Genomic DNA, 20,307 nt, shown 5'->3' with positions numbered 1-20,307 from the left:
GTCAACACAGGAAAATGTAGATTGGGTATGGTAATCTAAAACAGTTTTATACTATTTGCATACACATAACTACTTTTTTACACTCATTTTATATCCATTACAATGATTTAATGGAAGTCAGTGTGGACCTACACTACAGCAGCTGAGAGAAAAATTTGGTTGCATAGAATAAAAGGTCATTTTCCACAGCCACCCCTGAAACACGTGTCAGAAAAGGCGAATATGAACAATGAGTTTTCCCTAACTGGCTGAAAATACTTGCTTTCACACTCTACAATAGTAATCAATTTGGACATGTGGTTGGTGCTTTGAGATGATCTAGTAATTGATTTTAAAACAGATGGCAGCTGTCAAATAAGCATTTGTATTTATTTGATGTTTCTATGAGAACCCTTGGGGTTTCACTATCTCAGTAATCTTTGTTTTCTCCTTTCCTAGACCTTCTTGCTGTTCTCTGATCTCTCTTCCTCTCATGTTCTTTTGATGCATCCTACTGACAATTTCTTTTGAGCTTTCTTTCCCAACGTAAACCACGGCCTTTATGTCAGGCTTTAATTTCATTTTGCTTGAAATTCCTTTTTATTAACAGTTTTAATAAAACAGCAAAATGTTTTCAGCACACCAAATACTTCATGATCTGAGCATCAGCTACAATACATCACACAAACAGAACCATTGGTTATGCTCCCCAGAATTGATGTAATTTACCAAATTAGCAATAAGTAACACTGGCCCTGAGAGCTTTTGAACCTTAAATTGCTGATGTCTTTGAATTATTATTATTTTATTTTTTTTTAGTGATAGAAAAGAGTTGCAATGGTACAGGTCAGATTGTCAGAGGACTGGTCTGTCCAAGCATCTTTGTCTTCTTGTACAAGTCTCTGTTAACTCACACTTGAAAATTACGAGTTATTTGTGTCTTCTAACAAGAAGACCAGGAAAAAGTGGGGTTTTTTTACTTGTCAATTATCTTTTTTTCTCAGTTTTTTTCTGCTGATATCATTGGAAGTAATCTCTAAGCTACCAATGGATTTCTTAGTCAGTCACTGGTGAAGGCTTCATCTTCTCCAAACAGCAAGCTAGAACTTTGCCACCTTCAGCAGAAAGGCAAAATTCACAAATATGACTCAGGATGGACAAAGGCTGCAGAACTAGCTGGATTTTAGAAAAGCATGAAGAAACCTCCATGGCCATGGCATTTACATGCGTGTGTTTATTAGGAAAGAGAAACTCTGCCAGTCTAGAGCTGTGTGCAAGCCTGGGAAGTGGATTTGTCATGGAAATATCTTTAGAAATGCCCCAGTGGCAGATTATGGTTCAGAACATTGAAACCATCTCTGTGGATTTCCAAATGTGGTGCATACAACAGGGTTTTTTTCCAGAACCTGCTGGTTGCCACAGAGGTTGCTTAAGATTAAGGCCTGGTGCTTTTCCCTGCATTGAGTCTATCAAGGAATTCAGAGGTCTGAATGCACTTCACTGGGACTGTTCAGTGCTTAGACACAGGTGGACATGATAACTATAAATGTTTGAGTTCTATGGCTAAAGTTGCTATATGTGTATCAAAAGGAATAGCAAAACCCACTTGTGAAGATCCTTACAGGTTTGGGGTGGATATTATCCATGGAGGAACGAGCCAGAGGGTTTTTGGGGTCTCTTACACATTCATTTGCTGTGATTCCTTGAGAAGTTTGTTACCTGAAATGAGATAAAATTCTCCCATTTCACTGCTCTTGCAAGTGCTGCTGGAATTAATTGCAGTTTGAAACAATCTGGTGGCTGCCTAACTTTACACATGCTGGGCTAATTTTTGATGACAGACCTACTAGAAATGTCCACCCAACTTCTGATCCACTATTCAGTCTTTCCAGGGATTACCCACATGGCATCACAGCCAAATGCTACATCCAATCCCATATTAACCACAGCCTGTTACTTGGCAGCTGAGAACCACCACAAGGGACTTCTCCTTCTGCTCCTTGATGGTGAGCAGGAGAGCTTCTACCAGGAAGCACGTCCTTCCGAGGATATGGCATTCCCACTTTGGGCAGCATGGTTCACTCTGGATATTGCTCAGGTCTTGATTCCAAAGACAGCCACCCACATAATGCACAGGTACAGCAACCTTGAATTCAGCTCAGGGAGCATTCCTCTCATCACACCTTTGTTATTTCCTCCAGCTGCTTTTCTCCTCCAAAGATGTTGAAGTCTGTAAGAGTTGTCACTGAAGTCTGTTCAGTTGTCACTGAAATACACTCTGACCTAGGACTTCAAATTCTCTTCCTGAGGGTCTCTTAATTTAGAAGACTCTTTGTTTCACACAGCTTTGAAATGATCATTCAGTTGGGCCTTACTCAACTAGAAAAAAAGGATTAAAATACACATCCTGTAACATTCCCTGAGCACAAACATGTCACTGGCTAATACATGTCCCCCCTGAAAAGTCACTACTCATGAGCAGGGTCATCCAGCTGTTCCACAGTGATTCATTACTAAATGTGCTGAGATGGAATAACTTGTCTCAAACCCTGTGCTTGAACCCAGCCAGGAGGCCTGAACTGCCCTTGTTCAGCTAAGGCAGCACACACTTTATTCTCACTATTTTTCAAGTTTGCATTCCCTGTTGGGGCTGGCAGGCAAAACTGCAGAGAAAGAGCACAAAGCCAGCAGGATCTGACTGTGAGGAATCTCAGCAGCTCACTCACAGCATCCTGACACCATGTAGCACTCAGCAACTGCAAGCCCTGGGGAAGAGGGCAAAAGTTTTGATCAATTATCACTTTATGCTTTTAGTCAGGAGGTCATGATCCAAATATGTAAGGGAGCTTTAGTGTATAAGGAAAATCTGTTTTTTCACACACAAGGCAGGATCTGAACTAACTTTAAAAAGACTCAGCAGTTTTGAATGAAGCTGATTTTCAGAGCATATGCTAAATGCAAACACAAGGAATAAACTGTCTCCAAGAACAGATTGTCTGTAAATCATTTTTTCTTTCAGCTGAAAGAACTTTCTGGTACTAATCCATTCTATAGTCCATGAGACTGTTCTCTGGTTTGCTAAAACTAACTGATCTCCTTAATAACAGCAAGGTCCTGGCTTTGTTTCAAGGCAAAGGTTCACTCAATTAAGTCTCATTAACAGAGGACCACAAAACCTGCACTAAAACCTTTCTGGGTATGTGACCTTCAGCAGAACTGCTTCATTAAGTCAGAGATTCTGGAGAAAATGTTTGCTGAATAAAGTCATTCCTAATTAATGTTAAAATGTCAATGATTCATCTGCCATCCATCTTTACTCCTTTTTCTTTATGCTCTTCATTATCTCTTTAATGAGCAACCAATATAAAAGTCAAAAGCAGAATCTTTTAGATGTACATATAACAGGTGGGACAATGCAGCACAGCAAATTTGCCACATGTGCTTTCCCGTGTAACTTCCTAAACATCTTTCAAAAAATCCACTTACATGCTGCCATTAAGAATTGATTAATTAATTTGTTATTTCTGAAAACCATAAGCATCAAGGATGAATTTTCCCTTGCACTCTTTCTGATGTTACCTTGAGTTTTATTCCAAGCCATATACAAGTCTTGATTAAAAAAATGCTTATTTACCCTGTGATGAACATAATTGTCTGTTGTCCAAGGATTGGTCATCCAATTTTTTTTTTTTTAATTAAACATTTTCTGGTGAGTTTTTACTCTTCAGACCAGAGGGATTGGACTGGGGGGTCATCAGAGGGTGGTGCACAAACCTGGTGGGTCTAAACTCAGAAAATCCTCATCCCTCTTTCCAATGACCAGTGATGGCAGCAGACATTGGAGCTGCTTGGACCTGTGTAGCAGGACTTCGTGGTGAAGGCTTAGAGACACTCTGTAGCCTCTAATTTTTATTCTCACATTAAAGTAATGGGACCCATCTTCCTGCCCATCAATCTGTACAGCATATGCAAGCCCTTCTGGTGGTTTAAATAGGAATGACTCACATGATATTAAGCCTCTTAATGAAAATGTATTACATTATTGTCTTTCACAAAATGGGAGGTTTAAAAAGCCAAGTTAATGTCTTCCAAATGTCAGTAACTGGAGACACTTTGGACCAAGAGTGAATTTTATAGCTTTTCTGCAGATCTGTAAGATGAACTCATCTTTACAATGAAGGACATAAGATTATATGAAAAGTATTAGAAATTAGAGGTTATTTGAATTTGAATTTAATAAGAACTAGGTTCTGCAAGTATTAAAAATAATTTCACATGATGGCAATATTGTTTTCTCCTTACATACTTGAACTCTGACATGTTTGCATTGGCAGTTTTCTGAGCACCTTTTAATTGGTAATTATATTACTGAAATCTCAAAAATCCCAAAATTCAGTGGTATAAAGGATCAGGCTCTAACCCTGGCTACTAATGGCAAGTTGTCTTGCAAAAGTGATTTAAAAAATGAAATAGGGATAAAAGTCAAGATGGTATCCAAGGCACAGACTCTATGGCCTGGTATCTTGTTTTGAAGTTCCAGCCTTTCATAAGTTACAGAAAATCTCTATATTTATTTATTCCCAACTGGCAATAGAATTTAGGAGTATTTCAATTGTTGCTGAGGCACTTGTATAAACAATGTTAGAATTGATTGATCTGTGTCTAGTCTGATGTTGAGAACCCTAATCAGCTGCAGGACACATGGCAGGAGCAGCAGTGCCTTTTATGCTGTCATGAGTGTGTGTACTAATATGAATAATTTGATGTTTCTTCAGCAAAGGTAATTAAGCCTAATAACCTATAAATACAGAGTAATTGTTATCAATTGTGTTCGTTTGTGGATATGGCATAATTTGATGAGTATTTTTGATTGATATTCCTGTGGCATCCTCCCTGTGCTGTGATTAGACTGGGATTTTCATATCTGCACTCTTTCATTTACTGCTAACTCGTAATTTACCTCTAATAGCCTTTTCTTTTCTGTTCTCTCTCTTTTTTTTTTTTTTTTTTTTTTTTTTTTAATTAGAGGAGATCTTGAAGACTCACATTGCTCATTGGTGGTCTCCTGATGGCACCAGGTTGGCATATGCAACAATTAATGCCTCCAGAGTCCCCACCATGGAGATCCCGATATATACAGGCATCCTTTACCCTACTGTTAAAACTTACCATTATCCAAAGGTAAGGGAAAATTAAAAAAATTAGTCCTGCTGCTCTATCAGAAATAAATAATTGTTTATTTCCAGTAGGCTCAGACAGGAGATTCATAATGCATACTCATAAGCAATGAAGATAAACAGATCCAAGGGAAGAGCAGCTGTTTCTCAGTGAATGTGCATTTAGAACATTTTTAGCTGCTTTTGTGAAATTGCACTTTTCTGGTTCTATGAGAATTAGTAACTCTATATCCAATGAAAACAAAATTTAGAAATCCTTGCTTTTTTGCACACACAAAAGCAATTGTGCTTCCATGCTGGAACGGGTGGAAGTTGGATGTTATCTGTGGGTTTGTCTCCGGGATGGGGTTGGTGTCTGAGGGTTGGGAATTTCTTTATTTCTGTGGATATGTTTCTATATTTAGACATGTTTCTATATTTAGATAAATTTCTATATTTAGATTTTAGATAGATAGACACATACATATATTCTATGTTTACATAGCCTCCCTTTTGTATAGAGGACAAATGTAGTATTTGGGCTTCCTCAGAATATCCAGGATGACCTAATATTCAGAGGAGACATTGGTTTTAGAGCTTTGCTGTGCCTGAAAGACAGAAAAGACTTACGAGCCAATCTCCCCTTGACTGCAGACCTGCAGTGAGTGCACAGCACTGACACAGCTCTCCAGCAGCACAGACTCAATGCTGCTGGTTTTGCTGTAATTTCCTGCTCTAAAGCAGCACAGGGGTGACTTCTGCAGTCATTCCTTCTGGGTCTCTTGCTTTAAGCACTGATTGCCTAAGACCTCACATGCTGGTCCAGATTGAAGCACAATTTAACAGGATACCCACATATATGCAGGTTTTGTGGAAATCAGTGGTTCAGCAGGGGATGCCCTTTCCTACAGTACAAAATGAATCAGTATTTTACTGTATCAACCATCATCCTATTAGACAATCTTTTGTCAAAAGGTGCAGGATATAGCAAAATTTCTAGTTGCCATGAACAGTAGGATTTTTTACTAAGGTTAGAAGTGTCCTGAGTAAAATTGCCTTTTTTTTGCACCTGCCAATGTCTCCACACCTCTGTGCCACATCCCTAGATTTGCAGTCTCCCTGTGAAAGGCCACAGCAGTCCAATCCATACCCTGTTCAATGGGAATGCTTTTTATAACCCATGGGGATGTAATAAATCAAAACCATTCTGTATTCTATATGACATGGTAATCATATACAACATAAGTATATATACAACATCTGTATCATATTTATTCTTTTCTAAAATCCAGGCTGGAATGGAAAATCCAACTATTTCTTTGCACGTGATTGGTCTGAATGGACCCACTCATGACCTGGAAATGACTCCCCCAGATGATCAGAGGATGAGGTAGGTGCTTTCTCACCCTTGAATGCTGGCCCCAGGTCCCTTGGGGTTTTTTCAAGATAATTTTACAGCTTTTCACACTGGGCCTTTCTCTGCTGCTATCAAAAAGTTTCATTTTGTGCAAATCTGCTTTTTTTTTTTCCAATTACCTGTCTTTTCCATGTATTTTATATAATATTATATTAGAACAGGTTTACACTGAATAACTTTAAAATAATCCAAACACATTTAGGTAAAAGAAGATGTATGACCTCTGGCCAAACCAAATGGGTATTTGCCTTTCAAAAATACAACTTCAGCCTTGTGTACAGCAGGTGGGAGTTCAGGATCACAGTATCCCCATCAGAGTAACAGAATGGTGGCTCCTGAACACTATAATTTCTCTTTTGGTAGCATTCTCTGTAAACAGAGAGACTTAGAAAGGTTTTAATTACAGCAATAACTTCTGACTGCAGGATCTAAGTGCTGTTCATAAATTTGTTCTATATGGTTATGGGTGGCCATAATTTATTTGGTTGCAATCAATATTGCAAAATGATGCAAAATACATCATAATTAATTAGTGCCTGTGTATTTCATCAAAACCATGGCAATTGCCAACTCTAGGGATGATAGAAGTAGTGCTGCCAGAGCAATAGGGGTGTATTTTCATTATGCATATGTTTTCTGAAATGAGAAGATTAGTGTGACAAAATTTTATTAAAATAGGCAAGAGGGATGCACTGTACATTCAGTTACGGAAGGAGTTTCAAGAAAGCAAGGGAAGCCGGTGATAGGGATCTTCCAGCAGACACATCCTATCTGAAGCATTTCAGTGTGCTCAGTGCAGATGATATATGGACAGAGTGGTATTTCGTGTTCTTTTTATCTGGAGCAAAGTGATTTAGTACAATTAATAAAGCTGAGAATAAAGTGGAGATATGCCACGGCCTTTTTTTCTTTCAAAATTGAAAGAAGCCAGAAATTTTCCACAGAAACTGGATATTTTTCAGGAAAAAAAAACCAAAACAATATAAAAAAAAAAACAAACAAGCAAAGCCAACAAAACGAGAAAAAACAAAGCAAAGCTGATGATGGTAAAACATATTTGGAGGTGAAATGTACAATACTGAGCACTTGTCCTTTATAAATATCTTTCATTCTGAACATTTGTGTCAAGTTTTCTCCAATGCTGTGCTTTTCTGTTAAAAAAAAAAGAAAGTGAAGAGAAGGGGTTGAAATTGAAGGGTGAAAAGTAGTACTATAACAATTAAGGCCTGACAGGCATTTTTTATTTTGGTGAAAACCACTGGACCTCAAGAGTTTCATTTGCAGATGGTCATTTCTCATATTTGCATCTCAGGTGGCAAATTGAGGGATGATATTATCTCCCTCAAGTGCAGAAATCATCACTGGCCCTTGCATGGGCCAGAAACAAATAAATCATGGAAAAACTCTGACATCTCCAGTCTGGATTCTGATGAGCTGTCTGTGCCCAGGGACCATTGGCTGGGCTGCTGCCTGTCCCTTGGCCTGTAATAAATCACTGTCTGTTTTTTGTGCTGTTTGTGGCTTTGTTACCATGGTCATACTGTAGGAATTCATATTGCAGAGTCACACCTCACATTGGGATTCCTTTCCTCTGTGGAAAGCTGGGGCATGAACAAGGCTGCTGCACAATTATCTCAGTCTCAAATGATTCAAACTGAACGAAAAATGTCTTTACTGGGATGTGGAAATCCATTGCAAAACCCAGGATGGGTTCACCTTTCCTGACAGGGCTCAAACAAGGTGTCCCTTCCCTTTTGCTCTGATGTGGGTGTCTGTAAATGCAGTGGTCAAGGATCTGCTGGTATAGATTTTGTTCTATGGAAGAAACAGGCTCTCCCTTAAATCAGCTCCACATAAAATGTGGGACAGGTCAGGCAGAGAGGGCTTGGGAATTGCACTGATTTCCCATTTCTCTCCACTGGCTGCTTAACCAGTGCAGCTGCAGGAGCAGCAGATGTTTAAAATTAGCTGAGATGAATCACACCTTCTTGTCTCATTTTCCTCTGCAAAATGGGAGCCATAAAACTTGGGTGTCCTACAGAAGAGATGTGAAGAGAAGTAAATTAAATGAAAGACTCCACACTACTCAAAAACTAGAATAATGGCTATCCAGGTATCTGCAGTTATCTGTGGGCTGGGTTATCTGTGGTCTTGATGGCTGGAAGAGGGTTCAGAGGAAAATTGAGACTCCATGCCCTTCTCTGGGCTGGTAGGGAAGACCATGATTCCCATGACCTAAAATAATATTTAAAAGTTCCTGATAAAGAACTGTGGCTCCTGTGTTCAAACAGTGAGAGGGATTTAAATTTTGAATATATGCCCTTGAAACTTTAAATTGGATTTATAGAAAAAATGCTCCAAGCCTCAATAAGTACTAAAATCACATTCCTTTTCTGGGGAGACTGAATCTGCTCAGTTCATTTTGGAGAGAAAGAAGAGACAGTTATACAGTTTAATTTTGCTGGGTTGTTTTTTTCCTCTTAGGGCCTACATTGTTGCTGATGAAGAGTAAAATTACAATTTTATTTCAGGCTCTTAAATTTTCAGACTGCTGTTGTCTCACCTGGGCATACCCTTCCCCCAGTGCAGTAGATGCAAGCATTGAGGCTTTTTGTTCCTTTTCCCTGCAGCCAATTTCAGGCACTAAATATTACTGAAAAGTACAAAATCAATTTCCAGCTTGTTATTTTTCTAGACAAACAGACCTTTGTGCTTTTGCCCTTTCTCTTCAGTATATTCAGGAGCTCTTGCCAGAGCACAAAGGATTCTCCAAGCGACACAATACATTATTTCCAACGAGAGCAACAATCCCTTATACATATTTTATAGCAAACAAATGAACTGATAAATTTTTTATAGACTGTATGCTGTAAAAAGTCTTATTATACTTTAAGGATGTCTTGGCCCACATGACCCAGCAGTATATCATAGCATCAGCAGCTTTGGCAGTTCAGCCAGAGCTGTGCCCTACAAATGAAGTGGTGGAGCCCTGAATTGCTGCAGAGGTGGACATCTGGTGGCACCACACCCTGGCTCTGAGAAGGCAGCCATCAGTGAATTTATTCCTGTGTTTTCCAGCCCAGCCTAAGTGTTTGTAGTCCTCAGTATTGCATGGGACTTTTCCTGAAGGTATCAATTACAGGACTGTGCAGCCCACGTGGTTTACTCCAAGTATCATCACAACCTGAATATGTCCAGCAATAAGATGTCCAGGCAGTGTAGGAGGGTGGTTTTGCTCACGTAAACAATCTCTGCTGATGTCCTTATGTCAACCAGCTGCATCTGCTTTACAGAAACCCTGCGTTGCTCCAAACTCTTATCGTTCTTACTATTTGTCTTTTAATACAACACTCCTGGATACTTTGGTGTGTAGCCAGCATGCACAGAGGCCATCAACTTTTCATAAGCATCAAGAACCCAGCCATTGATATTGATGGGTTTGAGTCAGCTCAGTTTAGTGTGCTGAGAATGGAAATGGTTTGCAGTTTCTTTTCCACCTGTGCATAAATTTGTAGCTCCAGGCAGTTCAATCCTTCTTGGAAGACAGAATAGCTTGGAAGATTCTTTATCTCTGTATTCATCTCTTCTTTGAAAATAACTTCCAGAAGTGGCAGATAAAACACCTGCACAGCCCTAAAAATGTCATTTTGAGAGGTTGAAATCCATACATAAAGCAGTGTAGATACATCAGGACACAATATTCTTTAAAACCACAGCTCTCTCCTGGACTGCTCGCCTGCAGCAGCCCCTGGCTGCTCTGCCACGTGGCAATTCATTGGGATGGCAGCGTTGTGATCTCGTTTGTGCGTGTCTGTGTTTGCAGGGACTACTACATCACCATGGTGAAGTGGGCCACCAGCACCAAGGTGGCAGTGAACTGGCTGAACAGGGCCCAGAACGTGTCCATCCTGACGCTCTGCGACGCCACCACGGGGGTCTGCACCAAGGTAGGAGAGATCTGCACAGCGGTCACCTGCCAGCAGCGTCCATAACCCATGCAAAGAGAAACTATTTGACTTATTTTACATGGTGAAAAGCCAGCTGGAACACATTAATTTAGGCAGACAGAACATAAACAATGTTCAATTTTTAATTTTTTTAACACCTAGTAATCCAAGAACACTTTGTGTGTGTTTGAGGGAGAACGATTACCTGTCTTGATTACCTTTATCCACACACAAGCAACAATTTGCAACCTAAATACCTTTGCAACATTCTAGCTGCATTAGATGTATTTAATGGCATTAAAACCAGCTCATGCTTATCTACATATACCTTAATTGTAGTTAATTAATCCCTTCTATAAATGCAGCAATACAAATGGTGTATTGATTTAGATCAGCAGATACCATCATTTAAACTGGCACATGTTTCCACTGTATAAAATTGTTCTAATACACCCATCCCTTGAAAAGCATCATGCAATTCTGTGCATAGAGCATGGTGATAAGTTTTTTTCCTTAATAACTTTCATTTCAGCCTTTATTTATTTTTTAAGAAGATTTATTTCTTGGGGGAATAATACATCTTGTGGGTTTATGTGTTTTGTCTGTATGCGTAAAATGCTTTCTTGCTCTAGTGAATGTTTATCCATCAGGGAGGAAAGTCAAGAAAAGCAGCCACTGGATTCCACTCCAGAAGCCCATATTTAAGCAGTTTCTCTATATTTCTGAGCAACCTTTCAACTCCAATCCAACAGCTTCCTGCATTGATAGGCAAAATATAATATATAACAGGTATGGTATTAATGATCTTTTCGTGTTCTAGAAACATGAAGATGAGAGCGATGCCTGGCTGCACAGACAGGTAAGAGTGATCTTCTCCTTGTAGTCAAGGTTTTGGTAGGATAATTGCTTCAATGAGTTTTTCCCCAAGGAGAAAAAAACTGATTTCCAGGTTTGAGAGAGACATTTGGAAGATGGCATGGTCTGTATGACAGAAAAGAGCTTCTTGGTAACAAACAAGTTCTTAGTAAAGGTGCCATCCACTCTGGTAGGTCCCATAGTCCTTAGCCTGCAATTTGCTTGTATTTAAGAGATGAAAAGCTGATGTGGGTGGAAAATCACTCACTGGCACTATCTGTATAGGACTCATCAGCCTCAGAGGCAATCCTTCATACCCTGCCCTGACACTGGTGATGAGGGTTTAAATACTATGGTGATTGTTTTCTGGTCATTTTATTGAGAGGATCTCTGTCCATTCAGAGACAAAATCATGCAGATAGACTGTTGAGTCACTTAAATATCATCTATAACACTTGCCCAGGAGTCAGTTTGTGAAGGAACCTCAGATTAAATGAAGCTGGTTTTGAGAGAGAAGCTGTGATCTTGATTCAGCCACAGCACCAAACTGTTTTTCAAGCCCTGTGTGAATGCCAGGCAGGGAGCAGCATGTCACAAAATATCTTGTTTCATATATTTTTTCCAAGTCCAGATTTAAAGCATTTCAAATTTTTGGCACAGCCTGCTCAGAGGAGCCAAGACCCTGTAGAAATGGCACTTCATCATTTCACAGCAAGAACAATGCTCTCCTCTGTTCCAGTGGCTGTCCTGCATCAATGGGCTGTGTGTGATCCAGATGAAAATTGATTATATGGGGAAATAGATTTTTTGCTTCAAGCACTTAAAATAATCTTTTGCTAATATAGAGTAAAAATGGTGCTGAAATAGTCTTTACCTTCATAAGGACTGTATTGGCTTGAGTAGGAAACAAAAGCTTAAAAGACAAGCCAAATCAAGGGAAAATTAAATTGTCTAGATATTGTACATTAAAAATAATAATAAAAAATTTAACTGGAGTTATTTACTTTATAAGTTTGAAGGCAATAGCAGTAAAATAATCCTTCCATTGCTATTTACTGCAGTATAGTAGAAGTTGTATTTTATATTATTAATACACTATAGTAGAACTTGTGTTTTTACACTGCTGTGGTTATTTAGTCACCTACCACGTGGACAGGCATTAAAAGATGGTGCTTTTTCCTCATAGCTGAAGTAAATGATCTGTCACTCTCTAATGGGCCTGCTCCAGGGAAATACATTTTGTTTTACTACATCTCCAAAAAGCATATACTTAGTTTGAGAGCACACAGTTTGATGTTAGAGAAGGATGTTCATTACAGCCAAATGAGTCAGACATCTCAGTGCTAAACTAAAATAACATTTTCTATGGACTTTGGAGACATTTGATAGCATCCTTCAAAAGCTTTTGTAGGAGTCGAAAGAATTATATAGCTCTTTTCGCCTGTATTTCTGACAACAAAATTACTTAAAATGCTAGTTTTGACTGAATATGATTACTGGGATAATTCTATTTTCTACACTTGCCTTTTATTCTATGACACATTAATCTAGATAACTGGAAAGATATTTTCATGGCATGTGTGTCTAACTATGAGGATGATGTGAAAATGTTAAATGCTAGTTTGGGTCCACTAACCTCTTCAAGAAGGAGATGAATTGCACATCAGGCAGCTGCTGAAGGAGCTCAGGAGTGTGGCTTGGCTCAGGATGAGGACTCCTTGGTTGGGACATTTTAATATAAGTGTTTGCAAATGAGCCAGGTGCCCTGTCCCCTCTGCAGACAGTCAGGATGGTGGCAGCGGGGTCACACAGTCAAAAAAAAACACCAAAACAATACAAAAAATAAACATACAAGCCATGAATTTGAATTTTGTTGTTCAGTAGTTTAGTGACTCAGTGGCATTTAAAAAGGCTGTGTATGGAAGGTGACAGTCTCATGTTTCCTTCTGGGCTTAGGTTCATGAATATATTTTATTCAAGTCCAAAATATTTGGAGAGCCTCTCTCCATCGCAGGCAAAGAGAAATAATGCAACTACTCCCTGTACAGCTAAAAAATAGAATAAACTACTCAAAGTGTAATGAAGAATACCCAGTATTTACACAGGAATTGCTAGAAAGCATCTGTCACTCTTTGTCAGATGAGGTGGCACATGTTCACTAAAACTGTCCAGGGACTCTGAAAGTGAATACTTCTTTTATTTATATACTTGCTTATGCACTTCTGAGCACAAGAGCCAGACTGAACTTCACTCATACTTTTGCTTAAATACACAAACTGTTTGAAACACTAATTATAGCTGTGAGCAATTTTGTTCCAATTTCTGTGAAGAAGCCATTTTCCAACAGTACTGGAGATGGTCTTACACAGGCAAGGATTCAGCAAGGGAGAAATCAGGCAATTTCTGAGCACCTGCTGAAGATGAACTTTACTGGCACTTTAATTGCTTTATTTATTTAATTGTGAATGTGGCTTAAAAAAAAAAAAAGAAAAAGAAACCAGGGTGCAATTGCAACTCCACCAAAGGCTGCAGTCTTTGGCATTGACGTTGGCAGGACCAGGAGACCATAAAATTGTTTAGAGATCTATAACCTCCAAAACTGCCTGCATGGGCTGGCTGCCCTCCCCTGATAACTGCTTCTTTGGGTTGCATTTTTCTTTCCAGTCCTATTTGCCCCATGTTTTAGATGACCTCAGTCTGAAGCTAAAGACACACTCTTTCAAAAGGTGGAGATGAGGAAAACCTGGCACCATTTTTATTTTACTACGCCCTTGCTTTAATCCTGCATGATAACCCAGTAATGATTCTTACATGTAGTTAATAGGAGGTTTGAAAAGAGATTTTTAATTTAAAAACAGAGTTTGGAGGAACTTACAAACAGGACCCACTTTCTCACTCTGTAAAGCCCTTTTTCCATGCAATTATCCCATATCTGACCTAATTTAGACTAAAGACAAAGGATGCAGCAGAAATAGGACCGAGAGTTCCATATCTCAAAGACTCAAATTCATCTACCAGACATAAAAAAGCAGCTCCTGGCTACAAACCAATCTTTTTGTGCTTAGATGAAGAGTTCCCATTTCACCCAGTGGAGGGGATCTGTATCCAGAGACATGGGATCCTCTCCAGTGGTTGACCCTGATTTTGGTGCAGCTGCCCTGGCTTCAGAGATGGCCAAAGGTGTGGTGCACCCAGCCACAGAAGAGGATGAGGACAGGGGTGAGGATGAAGCTCAGCATTGCCCCAGGGGCTGTGTGTGTCAGATGGAAAGAGATTTTCCCCCTGTGCCCTGAAGAGGAGGTGTCTGCATTGTCCCATTAGAGTCAATGCACACTGGGTGTTTTCTCTGTTGGATTTAAACAAAGTATTTACCAATATGCAGGGGATTAACAGAATTCATGTCACACCCATCTGTTTATCAGAGCTATGGGCTGTGGCGTGGAAAGTATTGGGGCATTTCACAGAAATAATAATTGCCAACACAGCAAAATCGTTAATTCTGGGATCTGGTCAAAGGTGGATCAGGCAGAGAGGGCAGGAGACTGCTGAGGAAGGGAAAATGCATCAGAGAATCAATTGGAAAGGATCCAGTTATTCAGATTAATTTGTTTCCTTTTTAAAACCTGAGGATGAACCAGAAAATCATAATTCTTATGGAAGTATAACTCTCAGTCAGTAATAAAACCAATATTCAAAGAATCTGTTTTACCACTAATTTCTGTGAGAAAATGTGTCCAAGAGCATGTGAGGCACTGTAGGAGAACAGGAGGCTGGGAATGTGTTGAGCACAGACAAACCAGTTTGGAGCTGCAATGTGTGGTGCTGAAATATGATGATTGTTTGCCCCATGTTAATGTGTGGGTGGTTTTGGTGGAGCTGTATTTCTGTGTCCACTAATCTTTCCTAAATTCCAGCTCACCATAAATCAGAATTTCCCTTTCAAACATCTCTCTTTCAAACATTTGATCATGCAAACCCTCAAGGGCAGAGACACCTGTGCACTCCCCACCATCCTGTACACACCTTATCTTCCCTTGTTTTGCCAGAGGAGTCTTCCTCTGGTGGCTGCAGATCCAATGATTCTCAGTGATCTCTCTCCAAACACAATTGAATACACTCTACCTTTTTTTATTTAATTGTTATTCTTTACACCAGAACTTTGTGCTCCTCTCTAGGATCTACAGAAGCTCAGACTGCATTTAGCATTGTCCCCTCACCCATCCTGATTCTGCCAAATTTGGGATAAGCCCCTGAGGCACTCCTTGTTTTCTTCTCCTGACCATTTGCAGATACACTGAGTTGAGGTGTGCAGCTCTGAGCTCCAGCACTGAACCCTCCAGAAGGTTCTGAGCCCTCCAGCAGCCTCCCATTACCTTCTCTTTTCCAATAAAGCTGAACTATTTGGTGGCATAACTTTCTCATATTTCACTGTCATCTACAACAAAAAGATTACAGACATTTGAGACTATACATATATCCTTTAAGATGTATTAATGAAACATGAATTTGTTCAATCCCTTTTTGCACCTACTGATTCCAGCTGTGTCCATAAACCTCCTGTGGCAAAAACTTCCAAACATTCCAGACCTGCTGCATAGTAAAAGTATTTTTTACTAGCACTGAACTGATATATTATTTTCAAAGAATTGTTCTTGAATTGTTTTCAAGAACAGAGGGCTGTTCTTTCTATTATTGTGGGCTTCAGTCAACAATAGTTGACAAAAGGTATGGACAGTTCATATCACATGCAGAATATTTTAATTATGTGCCAAGTGTCGCTCCCTAAATTATAAAATCCTGTTCCAAGAGAATTTCAGTCTGTCTCCCCATTTACCCCCTGGGTAAGTCATCATCTCTGTGACAAAGAGACATCCTCTGCCTCATTCATGTGTTGCCTTTCCAGCAATAAAACATGCAAACAGACTGTCTTGTATCATCAGCCCAGTAAATCCTCACATCTGTCACCTGTGCTGTGAACCTCCTTCCCCTGTAGCTCTGAATGAACCTCAAACTCATCAGCACAATGCCTGCTCTCGCTGGCAGAGACATATTGCTGGAATATATAATGCAGGAGGCACAGATACAGAAATGGAGGGTGAACTCATTGCTACCTACCTCAGGAAAGGAAAACCTGTCGAGCAGAAGGTTTGCCTGAGCTATCACAGTCATTATTCAATGAGGTTTCTCCTGTCATGAAAGACATTTGGAAATAATATAGAGTTTTGTGTTCCAGGTTCCAGAACAATGTCAGAAACAAATGAAACCATTATTTCATAGAGCTGCAACAAGCTGCAAATGGGAACATTTTAAAATACACTGAAAACCTAAGCAGGGGAAAATAAAAGGCAAAAAGAACAGTTTGAGCACCTAATAGAGCACTGACAAATCTGATAAATAGCAGAAAAGAATTAATCAGTAAAGAACAAAGGAGCAAAGGAACATGAAGTAAGAATAATGTGTTAGCTTACAGGAAATAAAAATGTTTATTCCTTTGCTGTGCCATTAGTCTCCATGTACAATCAGCTTCCTGCTGGTTCAGTTTGGTGTCTTGGCATGTGCCAAGCAGAAAGTCAAGGGGTTTGATTAACACTGAACTGCAGAGGACCCAAAAGAGGCTGGCAACAATCTCCTTGTTGATTGCCCTGGATAAAAAAGGGTTCACAAAGCCTGGCCAAGGAAGTGCTCATCCAGGCACTGAAAATCCTGATCTCACAGGACAGCTTCAGCAGAGGTTCAGCTTATTATTTACTCCCAACTAGTTGAGTCTTAGCTTCATGTAGCCAGTCCTGTTGGTCCTGAGTCCTACCACATGGACCTTCATTCTGCCTTCCCTGCTAATCTGCTGCTCAACCTTGTCATGCAATGGAGACTTCTCATGTGCCTCAGGGCTCTTGTTCACAAAAAGAAGACTCCCTTCCAGGAGGTGTTTGCTTGCCACATGTGGTGTTTGATTTTCCTTCTGCTGAGTCTCTTCTATCTCTGGGTGAAAGTTCCAGTCACCCAATAAAAGTCAATCACCACGTTCACCTGGGAGCTCTCTGTCAAAGAGTTCTGCAGCAGATCCTCTCCTTCATAAATAATTCAGTGAGATAAGCATTTGTAAGGCAGTAGAAAAAGACAGCAGTTAGATGCTGTTCAGTTGTGTTTCCTCTGGAAGAAGAGAGAGGTTCTTCCAGCAGGGTAAACAGGGTTTGTCACAGCAGTTCTAAAAGCTCCAAGTGCCCCGAGCAGCCAGCTGTATATGTGCATTTTAGCTTTGCAAATGGTAATTGACTTCACAGCCAAGGAACTCTCTTTGCTGCCAGTCCTCCCACAGCTGAAAGGTGTCTGCTTTCCCAAGAGCAAGAAGCAAAACTCAAAACTTTCTCCAGTTTTCAGTGGGCTCTTTGTTTGCCTCAGCTTGCTGTCAAAGAGCACTTTCTATTTTGCTGTGAATTAACTTTACAGGGTGCTGGAGTGCTGAGCAATTCTAAATATGAACAATTAACACTAATGCACCCCTTCATTTTGCTGCTTATACAGAATGAAGAGCCCATTTTTTCCAGGGACGGTCGGAAGTTTTTCTTCGTCCGGGCCATTCCCCAGGGAGGACGTGGGCATTTCTACCACATCGCCATGTCATCGTCACAGGTGACTCTCTGCTGCTCCTCTGGGTATCACCTGAGGCAGACAGCAAGAAAAAGTGATGTCTGTGCTTGTAGCAATGAGATGGGGAGATGTAAAAAAGTCTTTTGCATCAAAGGAAACCTCTAATGATGTTTTATTTGGGCATAAGATAATGTGAATTTCCAAAGAAAAAGGTCAGTTGGCTGTCTCTTTCCAAACATTACTATTGTTTTATTTTGTTTTTTTTTTTTTTTGTAAAGCCACTTCAGTTGTAAATAAGTAAATCTCACCCTGCCACAAAGGATTAAATAGAAGCATGTGGGCATGCTGGATTAGAGGAAGGGGTTTGAAGTTGCTCTGTGCTGAATTCACCTCATTATAAAAACACAACACAACAATTATCTTCAGTGGAGTCGTGGTTAAGATGATTCTGACTGTCTGTTATTTCTATGCCTGCAGATTCACAGAAATGGCAGGTGTAGCGGTGGAAATTGCAGATGTTTGGTTTATTTTTCATGGGCAATGGAGCCAGAGGAGCTCCCTTTTTCAGAAGTTTTCACAATAAAGAAATCTACTACTCTTTTCTTTCTGGCAGCCCAACAGCAGCAATGATGACTTACAGGCTATTACATCTGGAGATTGGGATGTGACAAAGATACTGGCATATGATGAAAAGAGGCAAAAAATGTAAGCAAACTTTGGCCTGACAAATCAGACTTCCTTTGTTTAGCCCTGGGCTCTGGGTCGGTTACAAAAGTGTTGTGCATGCACTGAAACCTGTGAGCATGAGGAGCTGGGGAGAAGAAAGCAGGAGGAGCTGTCTCCATTTTAACCTCTCACACCATTACACAAATCTTCTGTTATTTTGAATAATCTGTACAGTTCAAACCTCTCTTTCTATGACTGTTAAATAAATATGTGCAGAGGAATAATTTCTCCTGCTGCAACTTTTGATATTACCCTCTGTAGGAAAGTTAATATCCTTTTCTGTAGGAAAGCAGCCTGTTTTCATCAACCACTTGGTCAGTTTTGGAAAGAATCTTTTGTTGACCTGCAAAAATACTAATGCAGTGGGAAAAAAAAAAAAATATATATATATATATATATATAAACAAGAAAAACAAGCCCACCCTTCTTCACACTTGCTCTTTATGCTTTTAAAATAAGTTCTGTAAGCATTCACTTTTTCAAATATATTTCAAGAAATTACATAAGAAAATATTTAGACAGCTTCTGGAATTAAATAACAGATTCCTTTCCTGAAAGGTTTTGGGTGGATACAAGGTTGTCACTTCTCAGTTACCTAAAGTCACTGAACAGTGGAGTAAACAATCTCTGGAATATAATAAACTTTGAGTGATCATTAAGAGCACAGTGCTTCTTCAAAATTTTGAATGCTCTCAATTACCAATAAATTCAGAACAATATAAAATCATAGAAATATGGAATCACAGAATGGCTTGGGCTGGAAGAGAAAGATCATCCAGTTCCAGTTCCCTGCCATGGGCAGGGACACCTTCCACCTGGCCATGTTCCCCATCAAACCTGGCCTTGAACACTTCCAGGGGTGGCCAAAGTAGCAAACTAGCACCAAAGTCTTATTGGCATTTTAACTGGCCAGTCAAGCAGAAAATGCCACACACAATTTGTACAGTCAAGATGTGTGCCTAGGCAAGTGCAGCTTGTTGGAAGCAGATCAGCAGGGATGAAAACCCTTCCTGGCATTGTTCACCCCATGGATGCTACATTTGCTCCTGTGCTCTAGCGTTATCCACACAAAATGCAGACTAATGCAGGGGGTTTCATTCAGATTTCACAGGTGGGACTGAGGTTGGCCACCTCCTGCAGCATCACTCTTTTACCTCCAGAAGCTGCCACTGCACATCAGAGCTTGTGTTGTTCATCCAGAGAGGAGCTCAGCACAGTCTCAGCACAAAACAAGGACAACAAAATGTTCTTCAGCTTCATGCTCTGCCTTCCCACCAAGCCCTGATTGGCTGTCTAACTGGGCAAAGAATAAATGTGGCCAGAGAAGTAAAAACTTCCTCTAGAGAGAGAAGAAAGGCCTTTAAAAGAAATTCTGAGCCATGAATGTTGAGGCAAAAAGGTGGATATCTTCCACTTAATCACTTGATCCTTTTTTGATCCTCTGACATGACGAGTGTAGGACCCAAGGTTTTCCACGCTTGTTTCAACTGCAGTGCAGTCTGCAATGTACCTTCTTGAGCCTCTCAGTGTTGTGTCCCTCTGTATCCTTTCCTAGTCCAGTTTAAACTTCCCTTGCTTTTATAAGGTTGTGAAAATGGCAATATGAGTGAAGATGCTGTTGCATGAGACACTTCTATAC

General features: G+C 39.9%; 1 protein-coding gene across 5 annotated transcripts in view; it reads left to right on the top strand.

The window, feature by feature from the left end:
- DPP6 (dipeptidyl peptidase like 6) overlaps nt 1-20,307 on the top strand; it is a 534,562-nt gene that overhangs the window by 478,195 nt on the left and 36,060 nt on the right. For all 5 annotated transcript variants that reach the window (XM_068174757.1, XM_068174765.1, XM_068174742.1 and 2 more), the window contains exons 9-14: nt 5,006-5,160; nt 6,428-6,525; nt 10,376-10,499; nt 11,320-11,358; nt 17,877-17,984; nt 18,556-18,647. In XM_068174757.1, coding sequence (XP_068030858.1) covers nt 5,006-5,160; nt 6,428-6,525; nt 10,376-10,499; nt 11,320-11,358; nt 17,877-17,984; nt 18,556-18,647 — 616 coding nt within the window. The remainder of the gene's footprint in view (nt 1-5,005; nt 5,161-6,427; nt 6,526-10,375; nt 10,500-11,319; nt 11,359-17,876; nt 17,985-18,555; nt 18,648-20,307) is intronic.

The sequence above is a fragment of the Anomalospiza imberbis genome, chromosome 1, assembly GCF_031753505.1.
Source record: "Anomalospiza imberbis isolate Cuckoo-Finch-1a 21T00152 chromosome 1, ASM3175350v1, whole genome shotgun sequence".
Classification (NCBI taxonomy): domain Eukaryota; kingdom Metazoa; phylum Chordata; class Aves; order Passeriformes; family Viduidae; genus Anomalospiza; species Anomalospiza imberbis.
This window is presented reverse-complemented; position numbering and strand designations above follow the sequence as displayed.